Source organism: Solea senegalensis, linkage group LG12 (genome assembly GCF_019176455.1).
Source record: "Solea senegalensis isolate Sse05_10M linkage group LG12, IFAPA_SoseM_1, whole genome shotgun sequence".
In the NCBI taxonomy this organism is placed as follows: Eukaryota; Metazoa; Chordata; class Actinopteri; order Pleuronectiformes; family Soleidae; genus Solea; species Solea senegalensis.
The window spans coordinates 23,417,146-23,419,599 of NC_058032.1; the positions used below are offsets into that span (position 1 = coordinate 23,417,146).

At 38.7% G+C, this 2,454-nt stretch overlaps 1 protein-coding gene across 1 annotated transcript; it reads left to right on the plus strand.

The window, feature by feature from the left end:
• The first annotated feature begins 206 nt into the window (after nucleotides 1-206).
• Nucleotides 207-1,883, plus strand: LOC122778721 (zinc finger protein 239-like). Its single transcript, XM_044040812.1, has one exon. The coding sequence runs from the start codon at nucleotides 352-354 to the stop codon at nucleotides 1,297-1,299; it is 948 nt and encodes a 315-aa protein (XP_043896747.1). The 5' UTR covers nucleotides 207-351; the 3' UTR covers nucleotides 1,300-1,883.
• Nucleotides 1,884-2,454: the final 571 nt, after the last annotated feature.

A 2,454-nucleotide genomic window follows, 5' to 3' on the forward strand; every position in this document is an offset into this window, starting at 1 on the left:
CAAACAAACTACTGCTTGTGACAATGATCTATTAAGAATTATTTGAAGCAATGTCCTACTTTGTTATGGTGTGATTGTTTTATCTTTTGTTGTCAGCAATGTTGTAACATCACTGTGTCTTTGTCTGTAGAGCTTCCACAGCAGCATGTCCCTGAAGAGGAGGAGGTTCTCACTGAGCAGCATCTCTGTAACCAGGAGAGGAACTCCAGTCTGGACCAAGAGGAACCAGAGTCACTACAGAGTAAAGAGGAGCAGGAGACGATCTGCACCAGTCATGAGGGAGAACAGCTTGAACTGGAGCAGGAGGCTGATACATTATTGTTGACTCCTGATAATGAGGAAAGTGACCACATGGAACCAGAACCAGACAGTGACCACCAGCTCCTCTCTCACAGCTCTCCTGTAGCTCAGAGTCAAGATCAGACAGGAAGTCACCATGTTGACTCTTTGTCTAATGGAAGTGAGAGACGTAACAGGAACAAAGTAGAGAAATGTGACACATCAAAGATTGAGTCTGAAACTCACACAGGTAAAAAGTCTTTTAAATGTGACACTTGTGGAAAAAGTTTTGTTTATAAGTCTCGACTGATTATACATATGAAAGTCCACACAGGAGAGAAACCTATTTCTTGCACAACATGTGGAAAGTGTTTTGGTTCAGGTAAGGACTTGATAGTCCATGGAAGAATTCACTCTGGTGAGAGGCCATATTCCTGTAAAATGTGTGGCAAGCGTTTTATCCAGAAGGGGAATTTAATAATCCATGAAAGAATTCACTCTGGTGAGAAGCCATATTCCTGTAAAACATGTGGAAAGAGTTTTATCCAGAGGAGGAATATGATAGTCCATGAAAGAATTCACTCTGGTGAGAAGCCCTATTCCTGTAAATCATGTGGAAGGAGTTTTGGTCAAAGTCCTCATTTGATAATACATGAAAGAATTCACACAGATGAGAGGCCACATTCCTGTAAAATATGTGGAAAGTGTTTTATTCAAAGATCGCATTTGATAGTCCATGAAAGAATTCACTCTGGTGAAAAGCCATATTCCTGTAAAATATGTGGAAAGTGTTATATTCAGAAGGGGAGTTTGGTAGAACATGAAAGAATTCACACTGGCATGAAGCCACATTCCTGTAGAATATGCGGAAAAATGTTCATTCAGAGGGGGGGTTTGATAGAACATGAAAGAACTCACACTGGTGAGAAGCCACATTCCTGTAAAACATGTGGAAAGTGTTATAGTCGAAAGGCGAATTTGATAGTCCATGAAAGAACTCACATAGGCAAGAAGCTATAAACCTTTACAACACGTGAAAAGTGTTTCAGTCAAGGTTTGTCTTTGGTACATCACAAAAAAACCTCATGAAGGTGAGAAGCCATATTTCTGTGAAACGTGGAGAGTATTTTATTTGAAAGGAGTATTTGATAATCCATGAAAGAATCCACACAGGAGTGAAGCCATTCTCCTGTGAAACATGTGGAAAGGATTCTAAATATAAGTTCTGTTTGATAGAAGAATTCATTCAGTTCATCTTAAGTCTTTCACATTCCAGCATCATTTCCTCCCCCTTGGCCTGAAAATAATTTACACTTCCATGGTTACCCAGGTGGCACCCAGCTTTATTTTTCCAGGAATCCCAACTCTACCCTCCACTGTTCCCTCTCCAATTTCCCGGTGCCCATATAATCAACAAAACCCCCTCCTTCCTCTACATCACCCCTATTTTATAGTGGTATATCCCAATAAAATTCTGTATCACTTCCAAAATCCTATGCATTTAAGACCATCCTTCACCTTGGCCCTCCTTAGTTGTGCAACCTGGTCCACATTGAACTAGAGCTGCAACTAATGATTATTTTAATAAACGATTAATCTGTCGATTATTTTCTCGATGAAACGTTTGGTCTATAAAATATCAGAAAACCTGAAAAAATGTTGATCGGTGTTCGTCAAACCTGGAAATGATGATGTTCTCAAATGTCTTGTTTTGTCCACAAACCAAAATGATTGACTTTTAATGATTTTTTATGTCCGTTTTTATTTCCTGTTCGTTTGTTGGTGTGTTTATTATTTTATACTGAATGTGTTTTTATACTTTTCTAGTATCACTCATTTAAATGGGAAACGCTTGTGTTTCCTACCTTTTGGGTTTGGCAAAGTTGATGAGTTTGTATGAATGAATTCAAATAAAAACATGTAATAACGTAATTCTCAATTATGATTCTCAATTTGTAGAAAAGCCCCTGGTTGACACAAACGAAAGCAAGCATAGTCGTACAAATTAATCACACAAGTGAGAAAACGATCAACAACAGGAATGGCGAGCGCAGTAAATCCTAAAGCAGCCTTCTTTAACTGCAAGTATAGCCAATACTTTTCACGACTTAAAGGAAATGATTTATACATCAAATGCACATTATGTCCTGGACAAAAGTGCTTCTCCACGTCAGT

What these genes read in the sequence shown, in the direction of transcription:
- LOC122778721 (XM_044040812.1), top strand. Translation starts at nt 352, where the DNA reads ATGGAACCAGAACCAGACAGTGACCACCAGCTCCTCTCTCACAGCTCT.